This window comes from Chelonoidis abingdonii, chromosome 13 (genome assembly GCF_003597395.2).
Source record: "Chelonoidis abingdonii isolate Lonesome George chromosome 13, CheloAbing_2.0, whole genome shotgun sequence".
NCBI classification, from domain to species: Eukaryota; Metazoa; Chordata; order Testudines; family Testudinidae; genus Chelonoidis; species Chelonoidis abingdonii.
In genome coordinates, this window is record NC_133781.1 from 24515207 (window position 1) to 24543045 (window position 27839).

Here is a 27839-nt window from a genome sequence, read left to right on the forward strand (position 1 = left end):
TGTTTTAAACCTGGTGTCCAGTCATTTAATTGGGTGACCCTGCCCTAGTTCTTCTGTTATTTGAAGGAGCAAATAACATTTCCTTATTCACTTTCTCCACATCAGTCAAGATTTTATAGACCAATATCGTATTCCCTCTTAGTCATTGCTTTTCCAAGCTGAAAAGTCCCAGTCTTTTTAATCTCTCCTCATACGGAAGCTGTTCCATGCCCCTAATAATTTTTGTTGCCCTTCTCTGTACCTTTCCCAAGTCTAATGTATCTTTTTTTGAGATGGGACAACCAGATTGACATGCAATATTCAAGATGTGGGCATACCCTGGATTTATACATAGGCATTATATTTTCTGTCTTATTACCTATCCCTTTCCTAATGGTTCCTCCTCATATTCTTTTAGCTTTTTTTGTCTGGATTACCATAGCATCTAGGAGCCCCATCTATGAATCAGGACTGCACTGTGCTAGCCACTGTACAAAGAACAAAAAGATAGTTCCTTCACCAAGGAGTTTACAAAGAAGCCATATTAGATGCAATATTTGAAGAAGCAAAGATATTTGATTTTTCCTTTGTTCCTTCCTGCTTTATGCTAAGTGGTCTGATGTGTTCATTTACCAGTTAAGTCATGGTTTTATGGAGGTCTCTCAATCTCCCACCTGCTTATATTGAAACCCAGATTTTGTACCAGTTTCAATATAATTGGCTTTCTGGTTTGCATCTCCCTGCCATTTGTTGCTCTCACAGCAGTAATTAAGATTCAAAATGCCTTTGTCTTTAGCTTGTTTTGGGCACCATACATTATGTGCATTGGGGATTTTAATTAATGGGGCACTCCAAATTCTGGTGTGCCATGGTTTGATACAATATGGGATTTTGAAAACCCTTAGCCACTGGTTAATTGATAAACAAATGCATTTAGGCCACTGGATTTCTCTGCATGGACAAATCTGGAAACCTCAGGGACAGCAGTCAAGAGAAGTAAGTGCCAGCGAGCAAAACCTCTCAAGCTTTTTCCTGCAGTGATAAGAGTCCCCAACATTCCTACATTCTAGAACAAGTGTTCCTTTCAAGACCAAAAATGTTCCTGAGCTGCCTTATCTTCCCAAGCACTCCTGAAGCCTCTACCCCCTTTAATCCCAATCTTCTACTCTCAAGAAAAGCCTCTTAAACTAAATCCTTTATTGGGAAACTCCTCCCAGCATTCCTTAGGAAAAACCTGACAATCAATTACCAGCACTCTCCCATTTCCTCCCTCCTTCTCCAATACCTCACACCTGCCAGGACAAGCCTTCTCCACACCTGAATTTGGCCTTGAAAGTCTGAAACCATTAATCTTGCATAATACTCTACTTCAGAGTGATTAGATGTAGTATGTCTTTAGCAGAGTCTGTAGAACTGTTTTTCTTATGATTTTCTATTGTTATGTTATTCTGAGTCAACATATAGGTCTTTTCATATCATACTATCATTATGCATTATTGACCTGTAAAATGATGATTGGTGCTTTACACATAAGACATGGCTGCTGCTGCTTCAAAGAGTTTAGAGTGAAGCTAAACAATGGACATTAGGAAAGAGGAAGGAACAAAAACATTGAGATGGAGCAGTGATGTTTATTACAGGGGTTTAGTGTTTTTGGGTTTTTTTTGGAGTAGAGCAATTGGAAGGAGTAAGAATTTTTGTTCCACCTGTTTGTTAACATTTCTGAGGATGGGACTAACAGTTCCACTCACACCCATGGGGTGGAGAAGACCCATGTTTCTCTCTGGGGGATGTCCCCTTAAGTCCTGGAACACCTGTATTGCTCTCCCTGTGAGCACTAGCCTACCCTGCATCACTGTTTCTTGGGGGAGGTGTTGGTGTCCATCCCTCTGATATGACCGTTACTTTCTCTGGGAGTCTTCCTGTGAGTACTGGGATACCCACATTGCTCTCTCCAGGGTGTTCCCTGTGGGCAGTAGAAGTCGGGTTGCCTCTTGTCCATGTTTTCACAGGCACATCCTTTTTTTTTTGGTTTTGGAGCTATCTGTCCTGGGAAATCTGTACCGGCGCTCAGTCCACCCTGACAACTGTCTAGTTTTATGGGCTCGGGATCATCCTGGATTTCTCATTCTTTTGTATCTCAGAGTTGGTAACCTTGCTGAGGATACTGTTACTCTGTCTGGGTCATGTGTTTTCTGTGGGTGCTGGGACACCTACATCACTCTCCCAGGGCAGGGGGGAGAAAGGGAGGAAGAAAGGTTCTCTGGGACACCATTATTGCTCTTCTCATTGGGTTGGCTTGTGCATGCCATGACTTTCCCTATTACTCTCCCCTCTGTGTGTGTGTGGGTGGGGGGGTGGGGGGAGGTGTGTGTGTATGAAGCAGATCCTATAGTTATCCCATTGCCTGACCAGCCTGGCTTTTGCAGGCCTCTCCTCTCCTGTAGCTGCTCAGAGTCCCCTTGTAGCTCTCCCCAGGGAGAAGGGTCACACGTGAGACACCCCGCCATCACTCTCTTGGGCTAGGGCTCCCTCGCTCTACGGGTTTCCTCGCGTAGAATCCGATCATGTAATTAACAGTCCCAATTTGCAACCCTCGGGGGGCAGGGGAGGGTGACGTGACCCAACCTAAAGCGCTACAGCGCGCGCGTTACTTAGCAATGCAGTAGGATCCTCCCCTATCGCAGTTTCTATAGCGACCGGAGCTGACGCGGCGGCTAAATATAAATAACTATAAACGTAATCAATATTTAAAAAAAACCCGAAACGGTGAAAACACCATCGAGGCCATATGGAAAAGGAGAAAAAAAATCGCGCTAAAAGCATGAAAAACGGAGAAAACCCAGCAGGAAATCCCGCCCCTTCCGGCTCCGGCTCGGCCAATCGGTGCGGAAGGAGCCTTGTAGCTGTATTTAAATATCCTGAAAGGGGGAGGGGAGCTGTATTCGCCAGTTGGGAGCTTCGGCGTCGTGTCCAAGTGAACAGCACACCATGGGCAGCCCCGAGGAGAGAGGTGGGGGGCGTAAAAGGGAGCCCCATGGGCGGGAGGGGACTCTTGGAGGAGATGGTGTGTGGGGTGGTAGGGATGTGGGAGTCGCCCGGGCTGTGCCCTGTCCCCGTGCTCACCTGGCCCTTTTCACCATAGTAACTGGTTCCTCACTGTTGCCTTCCCGCCCTGTGAGGTACCGTCTCCAGTCAGATTAAGTGACTTGCCCAGGGTTAGAGAGTGAGGCTGAGGGGGGAATTGAACCCCATATTCGGGAGTCCCAGACTAGGGCCCTATGTTATCACCCATCCTTCCTTGTCCCTATATGTGGATGGTGTGTGTAGGAGCCATTGTCTCATTTGTCGTAGGTCTTAGAGCTGGAGTGATGTGCTACCATTTAGTCTGGAAATTTGTGTGGGGCAAGGAAGGGGAAGGAATGATTTATTAACAGGGAGGCCTCTCAACTAGTCTTCAAAGTTATGTTTACTTAAAAAGTTAAGTGGATCAGTAAATATCCACCAGCTGCCTCTTGTCCTGGCCCCATGGTGGGCTAGCTGAGAGGTGTCTTTTCTCCTGTCTGAGCACTGTTTGGTGAGGGCAGTACCTACAATATTACTTGCCCTAGGTCCTGAAACTAAGTTACTCCTTTTCTTGTTTTATGACTTAATTACAGCCTCTGAGGCTTTCTTTTTGGTGAGCAATCCCCAGATGACCTCAGTTAACATGGTAATATTGAAAATGAAACAAGTTATTGGGCCACAGTCTAAAGACTATTAAACAACTAAGAAATATCCTTTAATTTCCTGATGTTGAATGCATGTGAAAGTGAAACATGAGGGCAAGTATTTTGGGGGGGCAAACGTGGACACACTTCAGCCTGTGGAGGAGAAAAAGCACTTCAGGACACTAGCAGACTCTTGCAACAATTTGCTCTGCTTACATCCATTTGCTGAACTTTGTTTCATCCACTATGTCCTCTTAATTAAAGATGCTAAAAACTATTAGGTGATGCAGAAAACCTTTTGTATGTTGGGACCGAAAAAATAAATGTGTATGTTAAGCACTGCTGGCAAGGAGAGGGAGTTAACCTGTCTCTCTGGACCACTGATAGGCATACCAGCAAACTTCTGCCCTTCTTCTCATGCTGAATATCTTGCTGTCTCAAGTGACTGCCCTTAAGTTAAAGCTAGTCTTGCTTCTTCCGTGCTCATTTGTGCACTTCCCCTCCACTCTCCCTTTCTCCTCTTTCTTGGTGTGACTGGAAGGCAGCACACTTACTGCATTTCACAGCAGGGATCTGGTGGTTGGGACCTGTTAGTCTGCTCCTTCCTGCAACTTGGATAGAAATCAAACTGCCTAATTTTCACTGTACAATAACTGCTGCAGCCCAAGTTCTATCTGTGTTCTAATATCCCACATCCACCTGTATGCTAAAAAATCCTTTAATATTTATATATACAATCATTCATTTTATATGTTGGCACAACATGAAAAAAATTATCTACATAAAATTACTTGATGTACTAGGCCAGTAGACATGAAGATTGTCCTACACTCTTTGATGTGATGTTTGCAATGTATGGATTATGTTGGGATTGGGGGAAATGAGCATTATTGACAGCTTTTGCTCTATGGCTTCTGAAGGGATGATACCAAAAATTGGCCTGATTCATTAAGCACTCTCGACACATCTATCCTTAAAATTAATGGGAATTCTGTATGTGGATGGCTTGCAGAATCATTGCCATAAACTTCAGATCTCCAATAGAATAAAACAAATTCTAGTATTGTTTAGTTAATCTGTAACAATAGAATTTTTTGAATTCTCAGATCAAGAGTCATATTACACTTAATTGTCCTCCTTTTATTGTTCTGCCCAAATATCAAAGAATACACAGTTTTCCATAATGAAATGCAATTTGAGGGACTAAGGGCTGTTTTTCACTCTTATCTTTTGCTCCCATCAGTACATAAATCATAAATTCTTTATTGTTTAATAGGCATATAAAGACACTTTCTACTTGCCAGACTTGTTACATGAGCCTTTAGCAGGGAGTCCCCCTTCATCATAATGTACACAGACAGGGTTTTGTACTTACGTTTTCTAGCTAAGTCACTTACATGTATTAACTTTTTTTTAATAGAATGGGTTGATGTCACCAATGATCTTCTTATGAAATGTCATATAAATCTGCATGTGACGAAGCTCACAGAATGTGGTGCTAATGTATTTGTTGGTCTTTATGAGTCAATCTTGGGAGAAAAAGTACCAGGTAGGAACAGAGATCCTGTATCATTACTTATGGTGGCTTTCTTTATCTTTCTATAAATACAAACATAAATAAACACAATTGTATTAGGAGAAGAATTATTTATTTCTCAAGTTCCAATAACATATTTTCAAAAGTAAAATCACAAAGTAAACTGAGGCCAATAGAATACATCTTGTGTACAGCTGGTAAACATACTGTGTAGTTTAACATTCAAACAAACAGGTTTGAAAAATCTAGTGGATACAAGATTGGTGTACTCTTTAAATGTTGCTAAACTACTCAAGTGAGGCCTTGTCTGCAGTAGGATTTAAAGGTTTGATGTTAGCATGTGCGATCTGTGTTTTAAAGTCTAGTATGGACAAGGCACACTGCCTCTAACCCTTGTTAATCTGGTTGAAAACTTGAGCAGCTTAGTATTAGTGTTAGAGCATTGTGCTGGCAGTGGCGTGAGCTGAGACTGCAGGGGAGAGGGAACAGCAGGGGAGGTGCCAGGGGGTAGTCTTCCCAGGGCAGGAGGTCAGGCAGCGGGCAGGAAGGTCCTGTGGGCCGGATGTGCCCTGCAGGTTGTAGTTTGCCCATCTCTGCTGTAGTCTGATGTAATGTTTCTTCTTTGTAGATTTCATAGCCTCTCCCAGAAGCCAAGAGGATGATGCACATAATGTGCAAGCAGTAATAGATTCTCTGGCATTGGACTACTTGCAGGTCAGCTTGTCTCACATCACTGGTGAGTACTTACACTCATGGTCAACAGAAGTGAGGGGTATACATGCGTGATTGAAAAATAGCCAAGGCTTTACATTCAACTTCCTATTTATAAGCAAAGATCTGATCTTTCAGAGTATGTTTCCATATCAGCATGCAAAATTGTGCATGTGCAATGAGTTAGGCCCCAAAAAATAGTCTTGGTCTGAAAACTGGGCCATCAATTTAGAGAACAAGCAGATAATTAAAAATTTAGACTAAAGCACCTAATTACATTTCATGTGTACTATATTGCAGTATGGAAAGTAGTAAATCAATGTTGAAGTTATTAGTCTTTTACCTTGAAGGTACCAGTTAGATTAAGACACTGCAGACATCTAATTATTCCTAGTGGAATATATAGCAGTTTTTATCCTGTTTTCTTCAAGTCACACTCTTCCCCTCAGCTGGAACGATGTTGTGGTTGTTGGTATCAGGCCATATAGGAAGAATCTTTGCCCTTCTCACCTTGGAAACAGTAGAAGAAGCCTTGAATGTGTCCTTGGGGATATAATTGCCATACTTGGCAACAGAAGGAAAACACATTGTGGTGGTAAACACTTGGACTTGAACAGATAGTTAACAGGTAGATGTGCGTGTTTGAATATGTTCAAAATACGAATATTTATAGTAATTCAAGTGAGAAATAGCCAATGTGGTCTCAATTTTATTTAATTTAAAATTTATTTTAATTGGATATTGTCAAAGTAGTTAATAAATTTGCTATGACATTCATATTACATTGTGAATTTTTATAATAGAAATAGTCATTTAGATATTTTAATTGTCTAAATTGAAATACCAGGTTTTTTTTTGAGACCTTCCATTTTTAAGCCTGTCATTTAATTTTATTTGAAATGAGTCCCAATTTACGTATTTTTTTTCTTGAAATAAAAAACAGGTCAATCTCTTAACAGTAACAGTGCTAACAAACATTTGCAGTGAAATACTGAGGGAATAGTTCAAATTCTGGTTCCAGTCATCCAGCTGGGTGTTAATGTATATTTGGCTTGCTCTGAAGATTGACATTTGTAAAGGAGATTGCAGTATTGCTTGTGACTTTTTATAAATAACTGGAGTGTGTGGAAGTCCTCTGAAATCTGAGCCTACACAGTGATTATCAGTTTTGTGCTAGCTTGGACATGTATGTATATGTTGAAGACTTGGGTTTCTAGGGGCTTCCACTCTGGCAAGTGAAGACCAGTAGTATCATATAAATAACTGACACTAAAAAGGGAGGATGGAACCTTTCTCCTCCTAACAGCATCTCTTGCTGACTGGTAAGTATGTCTACAGAGTATTGCTAACATGTTTGAAAGACTCCTACATCCTGCCTTCCCAGCTAATAGTTCATTTGTGCAGTAGCAGGCATGTATGAGAATCCTACCAAGTTCCCCAACAAACTGAAGGCAGGAATCCTTCATTAGTTTCATATTGACTATAATACTACCTGCTGAACCAGCTACAAAGTGTAAGCAAAGATCTCAACAGCTTGCTCTAGCAGAATTTTACCCTGTAGAAACAGGATGAACTGCTAATGTGACTTTCACTAGATCGAGGTTTCTCAAACTGGGGGTTGGGACCCCTCATGGGGTCACAAGGCTCTTACATGAGGGGTTGTGAGCTGTCAGCCTCTACCCCAAACCCCACTTTGCCTCCACCATTTATAATGGCGTTAAATATATAAAAAGTGTTTTTAATGTATAAGGGGGGGGGTTACACTCAGGGGCTTGCTATGTGAAAGGGGTCACCAGTACAAAAGTTTGAAAACCACTGCACTAGACAAGTATGCAGTGTGTAATCTTGATGTCTGGTATGCTCCATGAGAGCTGATGAAAAATGTGTCAGTAAGATTAGGCTTTCAATTGTTGGAACAGAAGATGTACAATTTCAGGATGTTTGCCACCTACCTTAAAGTATGTTACAGAAATGAAAATCCAACAGTGACCCAAACATCTAACTCCAGCTAAATTTCTTCTGAGTTGATATCTGTATATGCATTTTTCTGAACAGCCTTTCCAAGGTTTTGACAAACTATTTAAAGGTGAATTTTTTTTCTCTAAGCTCTAATTACTAATTCATAGTAACCTCTGTTAAGGAGAGAACATTGTGAAAGGAGAGAGAGAATCTATCCGAAATCTGTTAGAAATATTTGATGGCCTGCTTGAATATCTTACAGAACAAATCAGTGAAACTTCTTCTCAGAATGGGGGTGAGTAAAGAAACTAACAAAGTTCAAGAGTTCAAGTTAAAGAGACTATCTCAGTTCAAGATATTATGTGCTGCTGCTTATTATGATGGACTACTTCTTATCTTGCCTGCATACCTCCAGTGCTACTATTAAGCTACCATACTGAGGCATAAATTCTGCCTTCATATGTAGACCATTCTTTGTATATTTAAGGATGGAATAGGCTCCTAGTGTTAGATGAAGTTTATGCCTTTGCATTCCCCCGATTAGCAACTATATTTTTGAGGAAGCCCATAGCCATTTAGTATCATATATGGAAAACAGACTTTTGTAAAACCGTGTTTTTTACAACACCTAAGATGAACAAGAGTGTTTGCATTTAAACAGGTTTTTGCTCAGATTTAAAACTTTGCTTGCAATGTTTGTAATCCAAACATTGCAGGAAAGCAAGGGATTGAAAATGATCACAAACAGAAGTGGAACTTAATCTATTTTAATTTCCCAGGTTGTGTACTTACTGCTCCATTTCATTCAGTAGTCATGGTGAACAGAAAGTTGGATTTAAAATCTTTTAGTTTCAGTAATATATGGTAATAAAAGGTGAAGCCTTTTAAACAAACAAACAAAAAACATAGTGCTCCTTTTAACATGGTTCTCTTTTCTAGCAGAAACCATCTCCTAACAACTTTATGAATTACAAGTGTGAAAGTGGTATTAAAATTTCCTCCTAACTTACCACTGAAGCGTCTATTGAATAAGGTGCATGTGGAAGTTGTTATATATAATATAAACTGTACTGTTAAACCAAAATATACAAACCTGTTCAGTGTGACAGTTTTAGACAGCATGTTAAGTCTAAAATTGCCATTGATGTGAAATTATTTCTTGTGATATTGGCAGTAGTACTCATCCTGTGTGTGTGTGGTTTTCCTTGAAATTAACAAACCAATTTTGATTATAAACAGATGAACCTGACCAGCTAGCTAACAATGAAATTCAAAGTGTGCTTCAAGAGCAGCTGGAAGGTGACCTCGAGGAACCTGTGCCACCTCTGGAACTCCCATCAGTTGCGGAGTAAGACTGGTTCTGAATGTTTTAAAGTTACATTGGCACAATGACTGTATTTTTACATATCTATAAATTGTCTAGCATATTCATACTATGAAAATAAAAAGCATACAGAGTACAAGCATCAAATGGAATGCTTGGTGGTCTTTGGGCAGCAAGAAATCTAAAATTTGGATCAAGTATGTGTTTGCATTGCAAAGCCTAAGACAATTAGCAGTTTTAAGAATTTTTAATCCACCTTTAGTGGTGAATCTGCACAGTAATGAGTTATGTTCCAAACTTCCACTGTGGTCTCAGTGCATGCTTTTTGATTTAAATCACTGAAGCTTAATCAATCAATTGTATTATATCTATCATGAAAATAAATGTATTTTTAAATTAGCTTACTGTGTGGAAACTGATCATACTCTTCTAAAAAGTAAAGGCCAGCTAACTGAAGATACAGAGTTCGGATTCTTCTGCAGCTCCATCTTGTGGCCTAGGCAAGCAAAGACTATTATTGCTAATGGATCTTCTGTGTTGTGTTCCCTCTTAGGTCTTCCCAGTCAGATATTTTTGTCCCATCTTGGGAGGTAGAAGGATCAGAATCTACTAGTGAATTAATCAGGCTTGGGGACACTGCTCATTCATTTTCTCTAAGAAACGAAGGTGAGTTTAAAATATACCTTTAAGACTGTTCTATATGGACATGTACTCTTCTAGCAATCAAACATACACTGTCAAAAGTGCTTAGTATTATTAAATATATGAAAGGTCTGGGAACATGCTTGTAAAGCAAAAAGCTTATAGCTCCTTTTCTTTTGAAGGTTCCCTAAATGCTTCAGCATATATATGGTTGGCACAACTGAGATGAAGCCACCTCTGGGGCAGATAGGGAAAGTCAACTGGCATAAAGTATGCTGCATAACTGTAGGTCAGAGAAAACTTAGGTCAAGAGAACAGAACAAATCTTTACTCTTACAAGTAACACCAGTGGACTTTGAATAACTGCCAATAGCAGATGGACACTATTATAATATAATTCTTATTTCACAGACAGAACTGCATGGTACCCAGTGCACTTATGTCAAGATAAGGTGATCCTGCCGAGATGAAAACATCTGGTTCCCTAGAGTTTAAGGGTTTCAAACCTGACTTAGAGTTGACCATTATCTATCCCTTCTGGTTGAAGGGTTTTGTTTTTTGTCTAAAAAAGGACTACATAGTAAAACAGTGTGAATTAGACCCAGTTCAGAAGGACATGAAAGTATAACTGGATGACTTCAGACAATCACAGTATGAAATGTAAAATTATTATAACAATGTTGCTTCAAGACACAATATGTAAACCCTAGCAATGAATTATTCTTTAAGCTTACTTACAGCAAGCAGTTGGTAGGAGTCTGGGCAATTCAGAAACATTCTTTAAGGGAACCAGATGACTCATGGAATTGGTAATAGGAACCACTTGGGCTCATTCTGAACATCAATAGCATTTTTGTTGACAATTTCCTTTGCAAAGTGAAGGACTGAATGGGTGCTGAGGCTGACTTATCTTGCCCCTACAATGATAGCTGAGCAAATTTGTGAATAATACTTTGGTCGCATACTGTGATGGATAAATACAATTTCTTGAAGTGTTTCAACTTCCACCTGCAACATTCTGCTGTCCCCACAGCAGTGAAGAGCATTAACTGCTAGTTACTAATTCAGTCCAATATGAACACTGTCTAAACACAGAGCTGACAGTAAAAATGCATTTAATTATTTAAACAAGTTTAACCTGCTTTCAAACACCACTTCCAGAGTTTCAGCTCCCTGAATTGTTGCCAGCAGAGAGAGGTAGGTCTAAGGAGATCAAGGAACCTGAAGATGCTGAGGCTCCTGTGGCATCCTGTCAACTTGTGACATCATCTAGTCAGCTTTCCAGCTTCAGAAGGGCACTTGTAAAAGAGAGGGAAGGTGAGTGGAATACTGACTTCCTGAGAAACACCTTAAAAATTCTTTAGCCTTCCTAGTTCTGTTGGCAGTAATCCTCACAGCCATGGATTTGAGACTAGGAATATAGTAGCTGACAAAAGGCTTCTTATTTCTTTATCTAGAGTTACTTATATAAGTAGTTCTTCGCCTTTTTTCCTTATTTCAGTTTTGGAGGAAATCTGAATGGTCTGACACCTGATAAATCAGAAAACTAAGATGTTCATATGACTGTTTAATAATGCTAAATTATCAAATCAGTTCTTCTAATTAGTTCCTCACACCCAAAATCCAAATTTTGCTGCATGCAGCAAAGATGAAAACTATTGTCAATGTCTCTTATGTGTACTAAACTCTAGAATGATTGAGGAGTAACATGCTTATTCAAAGATGAAGCTGAATGAAAGTGTCCAGCTGGCATTTTTGTTAAATGGATTAACTGTGCCTATATATTTTTCATATTTGTCTTTAAGGATCAATGGATTCTGTTAATTCCACTGAATTTCTCAAAGAGAATTTGAGTTCCAGTGCTAAGAAGCTTGGGGAGCCCATACGCCCAGCTATTCCTTTGCAGCCACCATATCAGCCTCCTGAACCCAGGCCTCATTATTCAATGGGAAGGGAATACCAAAGCTCAGCCAGACAGTCCCTAAGTTTCGCTAACAGTCATGGACTTGAAGCTTCTGTTGTAAGTTAAAACCTCTTGGTTTTATTAGTAAATATTTTCAGCTTTTCTCTATTGCATTTGTAGAATGGAATTAATGAGGTATCTATCTGAACTGTATCTCTGAATGTATTATTAATCTATGGCCTTGTCAAAACATTCCTGTTCAGCAGGAAGAATACTGAATTGTTAATTTAATATGCATATTTACTTCTCTTTGCAGTTTGCAGAACCACTTAGACAGGAGTCAGCTACTTCTGATAGTGTTCCTCTGTCAAGACTCACCCCTGGTGAGAACAAGTTGTGCTTCATATTAAACTCTGTTCTAATGCAGTGTTAAATATTGGTGCTTGTTACTTTGAATTCATCGTATTGGCATTGAGGGAAACATGGTTTTGAAAACGTTCATCTATGTTTTGCTGTTCAAACCTTTCTAAATTCAAATTTCTTAACAGATGTGAGCAAATTACTTGTGTCACAATGTCTGCAAGGGGAGCGAAAATAGGTCATGGTCTAAGGGGATTTATTGTGCTGAGAAGTAAAGTGTGTCCATTGCTCAACTGTGGTGTTCTTGGTTTTTTTTCCCTCCAGTTAATCCATTTAAGCTTTGTCTGTTTTACAGAAACTCATTGACAAAGGGTGCAGCTGAACTGGTGCAGAATAAACTAACTATGAATGTAGACTAAGACAAACTATGTTAATCCATTCCAGAAAGCATGGTTAAACTCTCCTAGTATAGACAAGTGCTTATTTTCTAACTTCTCTGTTGCCTTGGAGATGCTGGCTACTTTTCCAGTTTCCATTGCATCACCCTCTCAGATGTAGGTTTTGAATTTTCAAGTGTCAAGAAATGCTCCTAAAATTAAAAAAAAAAATAAAGTTTGTGCATGGCCTAACTGAATAGCCACACATCTAATTACTGTCTTCCTTCCCCTATTGTTTTACACTTCTTTTGACAAATAGTTTGTAAGCTCCTTGAGCCAGGGTCCCTGCCTTTTGTATTTGTTCTGTAAATCACTAAACACACTTGGGTGATGTGTAGCAAATAAATAATAAACACTGCTGTTTCTATTGCCAGTTTTTCCAGTCGGAGATAAGGTGCTGTCAAAAAATGAGCTAAATGGCACAAATGATGTGGCCAAGGTAACTATGACTTTCTACTATTTGTAAAATCCCTACATGTTTTAGACAGGGTTGCTGTAAACCTGCATGCAGGGGATTTTTGGTATTCCTACCACCTTGCAGAAATGAAGCTTTCCTCTTAAACTTGTTGCTGCTTTTCTTTTCAAAACCTTGTGAATGTGACCCGATACAGTATTGACTTGGTGTGTCTACAAGCAGATTGTAAACAACATTAGTCATGTCTCAGTGGGATGTTAGCGCTAACTGATGATGTAAACATTTGCATTTACATTGCTGACCAGTTCAGCAAAAGCACCCAGTTATTACATATCAGTTGGATTTATCTAAGGATGTTAAGGAAGAATATTTTAACGTTCTCCTTGCCTAGTATCTTATGATATTGGTGACACCCCAGAATCAGGTATCTCCAGAAAACTGAGACTTGACTGGATTTCAACAGAGGATTTGCCTCAGTCTTAAGCTCAGTCAGTGACCTGGCCAGATTACTTCCCCCTCCTTTTTGTCCTTGCATTTGCCCTTTGGAACAACTAGATAATCAGTTTGTGGGTTCTGAATTAGCAGATTTTATTCTACTCAAAGGGCCTGCAGGGAAACAGGTCCTCATAGGAAACTATCTGAGCAGGAGAAGAATACTTGCTCCACAAAGCACTTCTTGGCTGATTGAAGCCACTGTGGGGCTGACCTGCTACTTGGCAACATGAAAAGATAAGCTCTGATGGGTGGTGAGTAGGACTTTCAGAATATAGAGGACTTCACTCGTAACTTAACCGACAACCCTTCGTTTTAAGTCTTGCTATAACCAAATCAGCCAACTTAACATTGCAGTTCTAGTCTTTTACCCTCTGCTATGACAAAGGTTACTTGCAGGACTGAGGGTATGTTTTACAGTGGAATTAAAAACCCGAAGCTGGCCCATGCCCATTGACTTGGGCTTATGGGGTGCAGGTTAAGGGGCTGTTTAATTGTGATAGAGGTAGGAGGGTCCCAGAGATCGGTCATCTATACCACAATTAAACTGCCTCGTAGCCCAAGTCCTGAGAGCACAAGTTATCTGTCACAGACATAAACTTAGTCTCTGGACTCTTCCCAAAGCAATCTATAACTCTTCCCTTCACGTTGCTATGGCTGAGCAAAAAGAAATGTTAATGAACTTAAAGATACATGCTGAACAGTGCACTTAACATTGACAGCCAATCAGATCTTTTTCCCCCTTTTATAAGTGGAAAAGATCTTGTGCCAGGCTGTCAGTCTACAGACAGTTTGCTGTAAGATGATGCATGTCCTGGACTTAGTGGTAAATGATGCAATTACTTGCCACCTAGAGGATATAGACAAGAGCTAGATGTTGTAATAATATGGACATGTTATCTGCCACTGATTAAAGATGAGACCCATCATGGTGATTTTTCACATCTCAAACTTTCTAATAAAGTGAAACTTTCTTAAATGTGCTCAAAATATGGATTGCAGCTCAGAGGCCTGCTGGATATTTTGAGCTGGAATATGTTTGTGGGCTCTGCAAGCATCCTTAATTGTGGCAGGAGAGGGAATAAATGGTGGTCCTCTCCCAAATACCATTCACTTAGGGCATCAAAAAAAGACCTCGCTGCAGCTGTGAGATCCCTTTCTTCTGTTTGTTAGGAAAGAACTAGGTAATTATGTTGACACTTAACTCAGAGATCTTTTAGAAGTTGCAGAGATGAATGGGGAAGTTTACAGCTCTCAGCTAATGTTTGAGGCTGAATAGAAATCTCTCCATTAGATGTCTTATGTTCACATTTGAGATTATTTACAATCCTAAAAGATAAATGGAGTCCAACTTGTGTGGGGATGTCTAACTAAACTGATTAACTTAATTTGGTGCAACTACTATGCATAGACAAGTCCTAAATTTCTATCTGTTTAAAACTGGTTATGTTGGTTTAGATTGCACCTGTAAATTTATCCACAAGCTAAACCCCTGTAAACCTGGTTTAAACACATGAGTGACACTTTCACTGGTTTACCAAGATTGGTATAAATGACACTGTTGGTTAAACCAGTATGATGATGTAGGTCAGGCCTTACTTTTTAAATAGGGGCTGAAGTTCTTGATGATAAGGTAGCAGTATGGCATAATGGTATGTCTCTGAATCTATATACCTACTCAGTCTGAGCCCTGAGTTGGTTCTGTTGTGATCTCTATGGTTACTTGTTGAACAAACTTTTGTGTTATTCAGAATTAAGTGAATAGCCCCTTTATGTGCTTTGGAATTAGCTGTTCCAAGAAATAAATATTTCAGCTGTCAAGAAATCACTTCTCTAGCTCTTGTCCCATGGTGACACTTGACCAGATTATGTGGGTACTTGAAGTCTCCCATTATTTCAGTTTTATTAGACTAAACTGCCATTTTGACTTAACACTGATGCTCAACACCCTTCTCCTGAGTAGGAGGCTGGTAGTTTAACTCTACTAATATCTAATCTTATGAGTTGAGATGTGTATTCATACAGACTCTCATAGATGGTCCTCTCCAGGCCAGAAATTTGCTGCATAGTCTATGTAATCGTTGAGCCTTTCACTGAAAGTTCATAATGAATTTGATCTTCTCCCCTCCCTTCTCTAACAGGCTCTTGATGTGGCTGCCTCACATACATCAACTACCTGCTTACACCAAGACATCTCACCAGGCACTGATGAGGTAATATCAGTAGCACGAATCACAAAACCTGAAACAAGAAGTCTGCCTAGTGGAAAAAGGTAAGTCAGGTTTTTTATACTGAATGAGTAACACAGGTTTTCAGTGCTCACTTCCTTATATAGGGGCTTTCGCTTTTTGGCTGCTGCTCAGAATCCAGCCTAGGTAACAACCAAAGCTGGTTGGTGCTAGTGGCAGAGTGAGATGTGCAGACTTAGGTGAAGATCTAGAATATCTTCAGTCCTTTTAACAATGGCCTTTTAACTCAGATCTTTCTTCATACAGAGAAACCCATTTCTAAGAACCAGATAAAAATAAAATATTTTGTAAGAATCTGTTCTTGGTATCTTGTTAGGGGAAAAATGTTCCAAATACTCCTAAAAAGGCTTGAGCAGGCACACAGGCTGTGACGTTTGAGTCTTATAAACACTCGCTGTACAACTAGGGGAAATACTGGTATAAATGCTTAGGTGAATTCTGTCTCACCAGATCTGTTTCTATATAATTTCCTAATCCCATTTAAAACAAGAAAGTGAACTGCATTCTGGATCTGTTAAGTAATGGTAACCTTTGATCATAAATCTTTGTTGGGACAAAAATGAAAATGTAGTGGTATGTGTGCGGGTTTTTTTAAACAAAACCTCTCTTTTTTAGCAGATATGAAAATTTTATCACAGATTCATTTGGAGAGGAGCCCCTTTCCTGCAGAAAGGCAAAGGACAAATTATCTGAGCAAGAGCTGCATGAAATGTCAGAAAAACTCTCTCACAGGTTAAATGAACTAGATTTAGTAAGTGGGAATCTATTCTTGATAGTATTTTGTAATTTATCCAGCATTTGTAACAAATGTGTGAAGCCTAACTAAAATCTAGGGAATCAGGTCAATCTTGGTAGGATTAACAGATGCATTAATTTCTAAAGGGACTTAAAATACAGTTTAGGTGCTTTTATGTAAAAGAATGGATGATGCTGCAGAAATAATCTTAAAAGAAAAGAGTTATTTCATCTTGAATGAGAGAAATGTTGGTGACAGTGCAAAATCTGCATTAACAGTCACCTTATAAAATACTACTACTTGGTTTAGGAGAAATACTAGGATTACATTATTGTGTAATTATGCAACCGTTAATAATTTAGTTTATGTTGACGTTCTGGAATTCTTGTACCACTGTTTAATCAATAGTGGTATGTCTTTTGCTTAGCTTGATATTTCTTGAACTTGTTTCTATTAAATACCCAGTGAAATGCAGAAGCTGAGTTCAATATATAATAAGACTAAAACGAGATCTACAACTGGTACCTCTAATTTTGTTAAACAGTTCTAGACTTTATTGGGATGAACTAATGAAACTGACCAGAATCATCTCTAATCAACAGATGTTAAAGAGAGCTTTGGGGGAGCATCCCAGGGAAGAGATGTTGACAGATGAAGATAAGCTGTCTCAGCACAGTGACAGTGTCATGGATTATCGGGGAAGGAAACCTCACCCAGGTAACAGTCCAGAGTGTGACTGTTTAAGCACTGGGTGAAGTACAACCTTGTTAAAAGTAAAGCTTTCCTTCTCACTTAAAGTTGAAAGTAGAACACAACTCTTCTATAGTTTTATAGAGATTCAGAAGCCTACCTTCAGCCCTAAAATTATATCATTGAGTGACATGCCCAAAGATATAAAATCCTGTTAGTAAAGTGTTAACTAAACATAACACCTAAACAGCTATGAAAGCTTCACTAGAAATGAAAAGTGAAAAACACAGAGTGACAAATGAGCAAAGTTCTGAATGCTACTATTGATCATACGGTGAGGGAGGGAATACTGAAAAATGGGCCTGTTACCTTGTTATAACACACTACAGATGTCTAGTCCTAATATATAACAGTGATAATCATGTTATGTAACAATAACATACACTGACAAGGGTTGTAACACTGTTATATGGCTTGGTACAGTCTACAGATCCAAGACCAAAACATGTTATAACATGGCTCTGCCATTGTAAACATGTATAGCAGGCCCTAACTTTGAACCTTCTTAATACATTTTTGCTTCCTCTTTCTTCGCCCCGTTGTGATATCTTCTGGTGCTTCTGATTTGCTAAATACATAATTATGGTACAAGCCAGGAAGAACTGGAGGCTTGGGACAGGGAGGACGGTAAATAAGGGTATTTGTTTTTAAAAATTACTTCCTTTGCTTCCCTGTTTAACTATTGGGAACATTTGGCATCCTTCTAGATTTAAGTCTATTCATCCTTACAGTTTTTGTTGCTAGTTTCTGATGCTAGTTATAACAGCATTCACATCTTTATTTCACAGCTACCCCACATCCAGAAAGACTTCTTGGCAGACCACGGTCCCTTTCTCCATCCCCACCCTCATCCAGGTTTGAAGATGCACTTCAGAGAGATGCCAGAGGCCAGATGGGGAAAATGCGCAGGCAATTGCAAAAGGAAATGGACCAGAGAAGAATAAGAGCAAAAGTAACTGTTTCTGGGTTATATTAGATCTGAATTCCCCTACAGCCTGGTTAGTGGGGTCATTTGGCCTATTTTGGGAATTAATTTTATTTCCACTTTACAGTTGTCCTAGTAAGAGGCTGGATGTAGCAAAGATACAGGCATTAACTCAGCACCTGCGCAGCACTGCCTCTTGCATTTAATACCTGCAGCAGTTTGAGTTATATGCAGAATAGGGAAAACTGGGAACCAAAGGATCTTTGCTGTCCATTTGCTGCTAACTGACAACATAGTTCTCAGATGTCAATTATGGTGCACCACAATAGCCAAAATGAACTCACTAAAATTGCTTGAGGCTTGATGTTCAGTCCAATGCCTTGGGAAGTGTTATCAAACTGTCTAAATTATCCTGGATGGACTGAATTTTGCTTACTATTGACAGTCTATGCATTAAGATTCCCCTACGTTAAACTTTCGGCCACCAATGGCCATGCACGAACAAGTGGATTATGGCTCACTTCCCCCTTCTGAGGTAAACAAAAGCAGCCCCAAAGGGTAAAAACCTCTCAGCTGTACAGTCCTTTGTCTGACTGAACATCTCTTCCTTTTCTCAGGGGTTCACAATTCATATAGTCCTTTGCTCAGTTCTTCTCCAGGTTTCCTCCCAGGCCTGTCTCTTAAGCCCACTCTGCTTAGCGAGATCAGCTCTCATATCCTTCCCTAGTTTCCTCCTTGGCAGAGATGCTCACAGCATCTTCTGCCATCATTCTGCACATTGAGGAAGGCAGGCCTTTTTTATATCCAGCATGCTTTGTTAGCAGCCGATAGTTCTCATGATTGCTGGACTACAAATCCCAGAATCCCTCATCTTTGGCAGAGGCCAAGTCACATGAGCAAGCAGAACTTTAATCCTCTCAAAGGCCTAAACTTATCCTGCAATGGAGTAGCTTCAGAACGCTCATTCTTAAGAAATATGAGCCCAAAATTAATATCCCCAACGGGCAACTCAAAATACTGACTATCCCTGTGAAGAGCACAGTATACAGATGCCTAGCTGGAGAAGAGCTTAATCCTTTTATGATTTATCTAAATTCCCAAAACAGTTATTAGACCTCAAAATATAGCTTAAAACAAAGATGTTCAAGTTTTGTGTGGGACAGTTAACACTGAACATCATGAATATTTACAACAGAAGCAACTTTATATTTGGCAAACCTCCTTCTTCACCAGTGATGCTATTGCATGACCATTAGCTGTAGCTAATAGAATTGACCTTGTGCTCTAATGCTGATGGCTGTACATAGGACGTGTTGTATGGTTTTATATGGCCACCCATCAGTCTATTAATTTTACATTGAAAATAATCCAGGTCCCTAGAGAATTTCATGAAGTCTCTACTTTATCTTTTTTGGGGTATAAGCTCTGCTTGGAGTATGGTAATCTTTTAGTTGATTGGTTTATTTCAGGTTTTTTGAGTGTCGTCATTGTGGTGGAAAGTATTTTTTGTAGATCAAAGTGACCTGCTTAGTCCCAGAGGAATGCAACTGTTTTGACAATTCTTAAGTCAAAAATCCAGTTTTTAAATGAGGCTGGGGCTTGATCCTTAAATTGTTTTGAAGGGAGCCACTGGAGGAACTTGAGCAGCAGTCTGTTCTCACAGTGACCTAGTCCATGGATAACAGGGGCAGGGTTTTTTTGTTTTGTTTTAAACAGAGTTTGTGTGGCGTCACATTCAGCTTGAGTGAATTATAGTAATTCACCATGTAGATAAATGCATAAACCAGTGTGGCCAGGTCCTTGTCTAGGAAGAAGGAGTAAAGCTTCCTAGTGAGCTAGAGGTGAAAGAAGCCCTTTTGTTACCAACACTAATTCATTTCATTTATGTGACTTCATTTGGACTGATTATTCCCTTTGCAGAGAGTAGAAATTCAGAGTGAATGTCTTATTTTGTTTTCTAGATGATGACTAAAGCCTATGAAGAGGAATTAAGAATTTTTGAAGCTAGAGAGAACCTAGGCCTCTCCAAGCTAAGAGCAAAAGCCAGGGAAACGGTAAGGTGAAGCTCACGAGAATAAATTAGATGGCGTTTGTTTAAACAACGTCTAAAAGTTACTCTGTCCATGCCTGCTATCCAGGCTACATGGATGATGCTTTTAAATGACATGACCCAATGCTGACCCTGGCTTTAATACTAGTATAACAGATGCTGTAAACAGCTTTGTTCAGCTATACTTTGGGGATATGGTTAGCAGTACGTTATTTTCTTAGGGTATGTAGACCCCAAGGTGGGGAGGTTTAGGTAGTTGGTAATCCTTCAGAAACATCTTAATACCATGATTCTGGTATTAAGTTTGTCTTGTAGAGAGATACTTCAGCTGGAAGAATTTAAACCAGCCTGATAGGCAAGTGGCTAGTTTCTACTGCAGTATTAGAGGATAAGATTTAATAACTAAACACCATTTGGTGGACTGGAAATTCCACAGAAGCAATCTTAATAGCTTGCATAGCTGAAGTAATTGCCTCAAGAGAAACAAATAGTGAGGATGTGCAAGGACACTAGGAGAATTCTAGTAAGGAAATAGATTTTCCCCCTAACTTCGGAAACATTAGCTTTTTACCTTCTTTGCTATTAGAATTAAAGAGCTGTCAGACTGCAACTTACAGCCTGTATATCTGCATTATTGTTTGCCTTTATGTAGCTCTTGCTAGGGGCTTCTTAGATGAGTCAGATCCTGCAGTGCAGTCACTTTGCACCGCATTGCACTGCCACTGTAATGGGGTGATAAACTAGATAAAAAAAGACTAAACTGGAAGGCTAAATATTACTGCAAGGGTGAGTGTGTAGCATGGAGCTGACGGGGGGTTCTCAGCACTATTTTAGGTGTGCTGGTGTGTTGCAAGAAGAGAGAGCATGTCTGGAACGCCTGTATGCCAGACCAATCTGAGCTGTATTTTCAGCCCCGGGGGCCACTGCAGCCATGCATGGAGCACCCCCAGAATTAGGGTTGTGCAAAGGAGAGCTTGACGCCTCCATTGCACACAATCCTCTGACCTGCATTTGGTGAATTTTTGGCCCTACGGTGTGGGATCTGTCTCACTGTGTGCAAATGGCCTTCCTAGAGACTCAAAAGCTATTTCAGTTCTGATATCCAAGCAATATGATCTACCACTCTTCCCCTCCCATACCTGTTCTCCATCTGTTTTACATCCTAAGGAACAAGAATACCAAGAAAACATCTTTAAAAAACCTCCAAAAATGCCTCTGCCAGTGAAAGTTTATTCTAGAAAAACCACACCTCGGATTCCCAAACAGAGCCAGTGGATTCCAAGAGGAGGGTTTGCAAAGCCAAAGAAAGCAACTCCGAGTAAGAACCACAAAACTCTACTTGGTGGAAAACTGGCATCCTACAAAAGCATCTGGTGAACTCCAAGAATAAAGGCATCTGGCCAACATATACCAGTCAGCTGTAGGATTTTTCCCCTTATGACCTCCAGATGTCTGGATTTTTGTAATGGAAGATAATACTTTGAAATAGACACAAACCTGATGCACTGCTCAAACTGTGACCCATCCATTATCCAGTATGCTTAACAAGTTGCAATGGTAGCACAGTGAGTGCTCAGAGTGCAAGCCACATTTTTAGCAGCTGCATGCTGTGCATTCATTATATAAATCCACAGCCTGAATGGCACCCTGCTATACTGTCTTGGTTTCAGCATGGTTGAAGGGCACTCTTTCCATTAATAGTATAATTAATAAGTGCCCAATGATTTCATCTCTCATTCAGAGCAGCCTGTGAAAGTTGAAATGTGAAAGACCTGATTCTTAAATCAATCCCTAATTAGAACATTACGTCTGTTGCTTCTGGGCTGGGACCTACTACCTCAGTGCAGTATTTCCAGGGAATGAGAGGAGGATCCAGACAATGATTTGCTTCATTTACAAAATATAGGACCATCACCAATACAACTGTTGGGCTTATTTTAAATAACCACATGCAGCTAGTGAGATTGACAGGAGCAAGGAAATCACTGTAGGGTTCTATAATGCTTGAAAAAAAGGCAGTAGGTGACAAGACTTTTTTAAAAAATATCAACCCTCTAATACTGTAAAATAGATTTCTGGGAAAAATAGCTAATCAGATTGGCTTAAGGCTGTTCCCTTGGGGATGTTGTGAAGACAGATTGCAATACATCCTACTGAGACAATGCTACATCCTGGTAACAGAGCATAATAAACAGACTAGGTGTTCAGTCTGAAGTGTTTGCATAGCTTGGACTTAAACTCTCTGGAAGAACTACTGCTAAACTTGCTGTCTAGGAGCGTATTGATTAATCTGCTTTCATCCTGCAGTGAAAGTAAAGGACAATGACCTCCTCCCTCTGCTACTGGAAGAGTTTCCATACCTGCATATTTCCCAACATTCTATGAACAAAATGTGGCAACAGCAGCTTGCACAGATGGAACAACTGAAGTCTGCTTCTGGCAAAGACAGATCAAGACTGAAACTCCAAAGTGAAGTGAGACCCTCTCTTGTTCAGTATAACACAGCCTCTTAGGCTTGACTGGGGGCAATGCAGCTACACAACAGTACTGGCCACTAGATGACTGCACTAAACAATAAAACCCAATCAATTGTACAGATACTGTGTAAAGTATTGGCATAACATACAAACTAGTCTCCAGGTTATCTTACGGTATGCCTACACTACCTGCCAAATCAGTGGGTAGTGATCGATCTATTGGGAATCCATTTATTGCATCTAGTGTAGATGTGATAAAATTGATCTCCGATCGCTCTGCCGTCAACTCTGGAACTCCACCACGTGCGAGAGGCAGAAGCGGAGTCGATGGGGGAGCAGCAGGGGTCGACTCACCGCCATCCTCATGGCCAGGTAAATCGACCTAAGATACGCTGACTTCAGCTACGCTATTTGCATGGCTGAAGTTGCGTATCTTAGGTCGACTCCCGCCCCAGTGTAGACCTAGCCTAAGAACCTGTATGGTATCTGAAGTCTGCTTTTCTTTAAAATGGATACAACTTTAAGGAGGCTGGAGTACTTTGGGCCTGGTTCTCTAAGCACCAGGCCTGTCAGGATCCCAGCTCCCTGGCTTAAAAGCTGAGCAGACTTCTTATCTCAAGGTGGAATAAGCACTGAAGAAGCATGTCAGATTATAAGTGTGGGGGAAAGCCCATTGCTTATATTACTGCAGATTAAAACTCTACAGATTCTCTATCCCAGCTCTTTCATCTTGCAGTATTTGAATAGGTTTTCTCATGGTTTTTATTGTACAAGTATATGGCATACATTTGGGTCAAACTAGCACTCACTTGGTCTCCAGCAGCCGTGGCTGGTCTAAGGAAGAGCTACTCTGTAGAATAAGGAGGCACTCTTGAATAGTTAAAGTAGGGGGACTGAATCAGGACACCTGCGTGTTCAGTTCCTGATCTTAGCCATTCACTTTCATTTAACCTTCTATACTACTTTCTCTACAATAAAGATGGGAATACTTTTTCACCTTTGTAAAGCACTTTGAATTTCTCTAAGTGCTATTACATACAAAACCCTGTAGTTTAAAAGCTGTTCTTGGCATGCAGAATTTGCTAACTCGTTGAAGGGTTAATTCACCAATGCAAAATGAATCTTCTCTTTTCTTTCTCTTAACCACTTGAGGCAGAGTACACTGAAGTATTCCTCCTCTGTTAGAAGTCCCATCACTTAGTGCCTATCCTGCAGAATTTATTAAAGCAATTGCCTGTCATCTTTCTTATCTCAAGGTAGAAGAAGCACTGAAGAAGCATGACCTCCTTGTTGACATCATAAAGAAAGATCAAAACCATCACAAGAGACTGGTATGTTCTTCCAGTGAAGATGCACAAAGCATATGACACTTACATGGTGATAGAGCCAAAATGATCGTACAGTTGTTGGTCTATGGAAGCAGCTCCCTATTGACTCCTGAGCAGCTGTGGTATTGAAGACTTTACCTAGTCTGTTTGCTGTATGTGGCCACTGAGGTCTTAGAATGACAATGGGGTTGCTGAACATGCTTATGTTTCACTGTTTAAAGGAGGAGCTTGGTGCATTAACAGGGAACAAATCCTGAGAATATGGGAGACTTAGAGGAACAGATCTCAGTCTCTCCATGAGTGAGTTCAATCCTTGAAACAATAGTTTACCATAAGTGCTGATTCCTTAATTATACAGCACTGTGGATAGCACCCCACTACAGTGGTCTAATCTTAAATGTAGTGCACGGTAGTAGAGTGGGGAGAATTTCCTTAATATTGATTTATTTAATAAAGTTTGCCATAAAACCCTGCCCTGACTCTCCCTCTCCAGGAAGTGCTGGTGGTCTGATACCTGTTGATCTTTTTCCTTAGCAAGAGTTTAAGCAACGCATATATCGGCAGAAGTTTGCTCAGAATAAAATGAGAGAGAAACGTCAGCAAATTGCTCGAGCCAAAAAGTACTATGAAGATTACCGTGTTCAGCTGCGTGCCAAAATGATGCGGGCTAGGACACGGGAAGAAAGGGTATGTGAGGTTGCTTTCTTCTTTAAGTGGGGCATTCTTGTTCTACTAGGTGAAAGACTCCAGTATTGAGTAAGCATCTTTCCCCCTTTACTGTGTGGTGTGTATTTATACTTTTGAGAAATCGAAGTGTTAGTACAAAGAGTTCAAGGCCAAGTAAACTAAACAGCACAGGCCTTGGAGCTCCTAGCTCCTGCCTTCTAACTCTGGCTCTGATATTTTTTCTGACAGCAACTATCCTTGAACCAAGAGCTTGTAAATTTCCACATGGTCTACTCTTCTTGGAAGAAGGCAGGTATAAGACTATACCTGCTGGTCAGCCAGGTCCTAGATGAAATGATTGTTCTCTATGTTCTGCCACACACAGTAGAGCAGCCCCCTAAACAAAAGCTAGAGTTAACTTTCACTGTCAGGCAACAAAGGAAGCTACTAGGCTTAGTAAAGGTGAGTGTGGGAGTCGGTGGGGGGACATCAGAGGGAACTATTTGGGGAAAAGAGTTCTCTTCACAATGAGATCATAAAGCTGAGCTTAGAGGATGTTTCTATTAGTATCAAAAGTAAGGCCACCAATGTTCCCTCTAATTTTTTCCATCCATGTGCAGAATGAATTTTGTTATGTGCATCCATATTGACGTTATGTGCATCATGAGGAGAAACAAAAAAAACCTAGATAGAATATATTTTTAAAAAGTTACCATAGGAATAATAACTCCAGACAGGACTGTTAGGCATTTTAGAACTCACTACTCACAGAATTAAATCTAAGCATGAGAGAGAGAAATTATGAAATACATAGACCAGTCAAAAAACTAAAACAATAGCACTTTGAAAGAATACAATTGCGGAGAATACATGTGCATTGCAGGAAGTAACAACACTACTACAAGTATGTGTTGGGAGGTGAGTGACACACACCAAGCCACGCGCTGCTCCTTTAAGTAGCTCATCACTCACCAGCCTGAAGCCTGTTTTGTTCAGACACAGTAGCAGCTGCCAGGAAGCTCTGTTTGAGGTCTCTCTCCTAAGCCCTGTCATGTCCTCCCCGCTCTGCAGAGATGGGGTACTGGGGATGAGGGGAAGGGGATACCTGACATCAGCCCCTCACCCCCCTGCTCTGCACAACAAGCAGGAGGTTCCCAGGAGCAGCTGGCCAGGGGCTCAAAGGCAGAGGGCAGGAGCAGCATGGCAGTAGGGGGAGGGGCACCTGAAGTGCACAGCACTTCATAGACTGCTGGGTGGCCATGGAGCTTAGAGGGAACTTGAAAGGCCACCTAAACTTTCCTTCTGAAAAGTGATTAAAAATGACACCACCTCACTCAACCAATTAGATTCTGTTTAATGTTTAAAAACCCACTTCATTTATCTCATTTACTACTGTAAATTCAATAGCTACGGGAGAACAAGCTGAATCCTATTCCTACTCCTTCCATACATCAACTCATTGCAACAGTGGGAGCAAATGCTGCCATCTGTTATATCTTTTACCCTGATGAGCACAGTGATGTTTAGAGGTGTAACAGATTCTGTCCTCTGATTAGTGGTGATGTGAGGAGAGAACTGTGCCTCAAGTTGCAGTGAGGCCATGTTTGTTCTGCGTAAACAGCAAACTTTATATGTAATTGAGACAAACATGGAACCTCTCAATGCAATGTAGTTCTCTTTAGAATAGAACTTTCCCCTCCAGTGTTTAGAGGATTTTTAGAAGGGCCTGTAGGCAAGGTGGGACACTTCCTAAAGTTCTGTGGCTTACGTGTGCAAGCTGGTTGTGTTATACTTAACCCCATAGGGTAGATGTATCCTACACCAGAAGGAGGAGTTTCTCCTTTGGTTATACATTTAAATACCTTAACTGTTGGCAGATATTTAAGAATCTATTTGAAGAAGGCTTAGAAATTCAGAAGCAAAGGCTGCAGGAGCTGAGAATGTATAGTAAAGAAAAGCGTGCTGAGCAAAGAAGAGTACACCAGAATGAACTGGAGTCCATGGAGAACTACTACAAGGATCAGGTAGGCTTATTTGACTGCATCCAAGACAATCTGTCCAGTTTTCAGTCTTTAATTGGTAAATCTTTCATATCTTAATGAGTTCTAATTCAATGTTTATTGCACTCAGTTTTCAATGCTGGCAGAAGCTGTATCACAAGAACATCAAGAAATCCAAGCCAGAGAGAAAGCACAAGCAAAAGTAGGTGTATACTAAACCCATGGGAAAAAACACAGAAATTGGCTTGTTTTTGGCTTAATTGACTTGTGAGTTGCTTGGGTTTTTTATTTTTTGATCAGCTCCCAGCAAGGAGTGGCAAGCAGGGTTAAAAGGGAGAGAGAGTCAGGGGTGTACAGCGGGATTACAACAGTCCTAGACTGCACAATGTGGGGATCTAGTCACAGGAGTGGTGGGATTCTTAGGGATTGGTTTGTTTTGAAATGGGATTAGCTTGATTTTTGGTTTATTGGGTGCTTATTTACTATGTGAAAGTTAGCAACTGTGTTCCAGTATGCAAGTGACTTCTTGTTCAGAGTTGTTTTGGTAAATCTCAGTATTCTTTTTAAGACACTGCACAAAACAAAAAGGGAGTTAAGATCAAAGATGGAGAAGGAAATACAGCACCTGCAGACACTGATAACTCAAAATGACGACGACTCCTTCTTCCGAGAGCTGGAAGCAGAACGACTGAAATCCAGACTTCAAATGGCTTCTTTTCAGTATAGCAAAAGCTATTTCTTGTAAGACTTACTTTAACTATTAAATATCAATGCAGCTTTTATATCTGGCTAAGAAACTGTTAGGGGTATGTTGGGGAATTGCCACGACCAGAAGGTGGTGGCTGGTTGTTCTGTAAAATGTTGTTGGTCTGGTCTGCAGTGTCAAAGGCACAGTACTATGGCTGTAAGTGTCAGTAACTAGGACTTGACTATTTTTAACATATCTTTTAATAAAGTTAAATTAATTAGATGATTGTTTAAACTTGATAAAGGAGAATCAGACTTTCAAGCTACCATTCAGCCTCCAGGTCAAAGTTTTGCTGAAGAATATGACCTACCTGTCTATTGTTCTCAGTACTCTAAATTTTAAGGAGCTGAATATTAAAATTCCTACATATCAGTGCTACATTATTTGGGCATTTTAGGCTGAATCAATGCCTCTGAACTTCTGACTACGAAGTAATGAAAC

At 40.2% G+C, this 27839-nt stretch overlaps 1 protein-coding gene across 2 annotated transcripts; it reads left to right on the plus strand.

Annotated features, from left to right (window-relative positions):
• The first annotated feature begins 2894 nt into the window (after positions 1–2894).
• On the plus strand, positions 2895–27618 carry CEP95 (centrosomal protein 95). 2 transcript variants are annotated; one of them, XM_032805673.2, is made up of 22 exons: positions 2895–2992; positions 5110–5238; positions 5855–5962; positions 8078–8191; positions 9136–9244; positions 9774–9886; positions 11024–11179; positions 11668–11882; positions 12082–12148; positions 12937–13001; positions 15611–15741; positions 16334–16469; positions 17057–17171; positions 17993–18156; positions 20091–20183; positions 21347–21497; positions 22487–22653; positions 23913–23987; positions 24519–24671; positions 26528–26674; positions 26781–26852; positions 27219–27618. In XM_032805673.2, exons 1-22 carry the CDS (start codon positions 2971–2973, stop codon positions 27393–27395), a joined length of 2679 nt encoding a protein of 892 aa, XP_032661564.2. In that variant the 5' UTR covers positions 2895–2970; the 3' UTR covers positions 27396–27618. The 2 variants fall into 2 exon arrangements, with proteins under 2 accessions (XP_032661564.2, XP_032661566.1); XM_032805675.2 differs by having other exon boundaries at positions 16337–16469.
• The last annotated feature ends 221 nt before the right edge of the window (positions 27619–27839 follow it).

Coding starts and splice junctions, on each gene's coding strand:
- CEP95 (XM_032805673.2), top strand. CDS start 2,971: ATGGGCAGCCCCGAGGAGAGAG. Junction 2,993..5,109: donor GGGCAGCCCCGAGGAGAGAG/GTGGGGGGCGTA, acceptor TTTTTTTAATAG/AATGGGTTGATGTCACCAAT. Junction 24,672..26,527: donor CTAGGACACGGGAAGAAAGG/GTATGTGAGGTT, acceptor AACTGTTGGCAG/ATATTTAAGAATCTATTTGA.